Genomic DNA, 2,404 nt, shown 5'->3' on the forward strand with positions numbered 1-2,404 from the left:
TTCCTCCCGTTACAATAAACCGCCCACACATATTCCTCCAACACCTTCTTCTTGCGACTTGTGGTCTCACTTTCAAGAGATAACCTCACCATATCTGACGCCATTTCCTTCTGGAATGCAACCGAGTGCATTGGGAGCTCAATGACAAACACTGGGAGGCGATGTGGATCCTCTTGAATAGCCAAACTGACTCGCCCTCTCCTGTAGCCAAATAGCGTCCCAGTGGTGGCGTTATCTGTTAGTAGCTTCCGTGGCTTCCCTAGCAGTGCCACCATCTTGCAACCGGAGGTCAACATGGGAAGAAGCTTGAACATACGAAGGATCCCTCCTCCTGTCTTGGAGGGTTTTCGGCTACGAGTGGTGTTTTGTAGAAATGATAATAGGGATGCGTTTTCCATTTTCTGAAACGGGGTGGAGTAAAGTGAAGGCATATTATGAGTTAAATATGATGAAGAGGGAGGGAGGATGGTTAGAAATATCTAGAGAAAAAGTTAGTCGTATATATAGAATCTTGATTAGGGTTACCATATCATTGCATTGTTACTATTGTTATTATTTGATGTACTTACACATGATTAATAGATATCCTAATTAACTTAAGTATTGTTTACGATGTTGTAAAGAAAGGAAAAGAATGAAGGTGATGGATCACATGCAATTAAGGGATGATTTTAAGATTGATGTGATAGACGAATTGAAGTTTATAGTGGTAATGAGAAAAAAAGGAAAGAAAGATGGGACCAAACCAAGCGTAACAAGGAAATAAAGGGGGTGGGGTGTGACCACAACTTTGTTCTAAAAACTGGCCCTGCCGCTGAGTTATGGAATTAAAGTGCATCTGTGCATGTGATATTAATGAGAAGCAAGGTTTTAAAAATCATTTTATGGTTTGGTTATTATGTGTCCTCGCTTTAAGTTTTGTAGATGTTGTCAAGTTTTAATAAAATACGTCTTAAATTATGTAAATATATATATATATATATATATATATATATATATATATATATATATATATATATATATATATATATATATATATATATATATATATATATATAATTATATACAAAATTGTCATCTTAACTCACCTCTTACAAATAATGTGGCTCGTCAAGGTTTTTAAAAGCTTAAGATTTAATATTGCCGTCAAATCACGCTTAATGTTTTATAGAACCCTGATCATAAAAAATTGATATTTATATTTAAGCAATTTTGTTGTAGGGATATTGAAATACAAAGATTACAATCATATATAAGTAAATACATACATATACATGTAAATAACTTCTAGTTAGGCAATGGCTTTAAAACCGAAATCGGATTGGAACCGAACCAAATTTACTATAAAGGTTCAGTTCTCGGTTCTTCACATTGACAAAATTCGATCCCATTTCTAACTCTCGTTCGGTCCTACAAAACCCGGTTAAAAAATCGGAACTGTACCATAATTTCAAGACTAAAAATTCCATGCAAATTGTTTTTTAAACATTAATTGTCCTATTTTCTAAAATACATACAATTCACTCATATGAAAGTTGGAATTATTTAATTTTTTTTTTCAGACATGTAATTTGGCAATTGTACTTTATTGTAGTATGTAAAAAGTAATATTTTGATTAAAACTTTGAATCAGATACAAGCTCATGAAGATAACATATAAATGATACGTTTTTTTTATTATTTTTTTAGCACTTTTTAATTATGTCCCTACATATAAACCAATCATATGAAATCAAAGTTACTTGATTTCTTTTCCAACTTGTAATTTGATGTTTGTATTTTATTTTAGACTGTAAAATACATATTTTGTTTAACTACTGAATCAACCACATATCCCGAAAGATAACATATCAATGTCATACGTTTTTTGTTTCTAACACATTTTTTATTTTTTATTTTTTATTGTCCCACTTTTTATTATCATTTTTATATATGGAAGTTCATTTTATTATTATTATTATTATTATTATTATTATTATTATTATTTTTAATGTTTTTGAATACTTAGTTCTTCAATATGTGGTGGTTGAAAGCCCACTGCTATTTTTGGTTCCATTTTGAAAGCATATTGCCATTCTTGACTCAATTTTGAAAGTGCATTGCTATTCTTGGTAATACAATTATTGGTTTCACTTTGAAAGTGCATTGCTAGTGTTGGTTCTATTTTGAAAGTCCATTGTTATTCATGGTTGCAAAACCGGATCCATTTTCATAGAGAATTGTTGTTAGTGGTGCAAATCACAAAAATCGTTTATATTCTTAAAAATAACCAAAAAACCGGTACTCACGCCGACAGTCCAGTTCAATGTTCATGTAATCTGTTGAATTGGGCTCCGGTTTTAAACCGATATAATTCCAAGGATCATCCCTAGAAGTTCTACATTAATTAGTTAGTTTTACACAT

The 2,404-nt window shown here is 31.4% G+C and overlaps 1 protein-coding gene across 1 annotated transcript in view; it reads right to left on the reverse strand.

Moving 5' to 3' along the window:
- LOC144997195 (protein MIZU-KUSSEI 1-like) overlaps window positions 1-482 on the reverse strand; it is a 919-nt gene extending 437 nt beyond the window's left edge. Inside the window, exon 1 of the mRNA XM_078957048.1 lies at window positions 1-482. This exon is cut by the window's left edge and continues 437 nt beyond it. Within this exon, the coding sequence (XP_078813174.1) occupies window positions 1-431 (431 nt within the window). The 5' untranslated portion in view covers window positions 432-482.
- Between the last annotated feature and the right edge of the window lie 1,922 nt (window positions 483-2,404).

Source organism: Lactuca saligna, chromosome 5 (assembly GCF_052625555.1).
Source record: "Lactuca saligna cultivar CGN05327 chromosome 5, ASM5262555v1, whole genome shotgun sequence".
NCBI classification, from domain to species: Eukaryota; Viridiplantae; Streptophyta; class Magnoliopsida; order Asterales; family Asteraceae; genus Lactuca; species Lactuca saligna.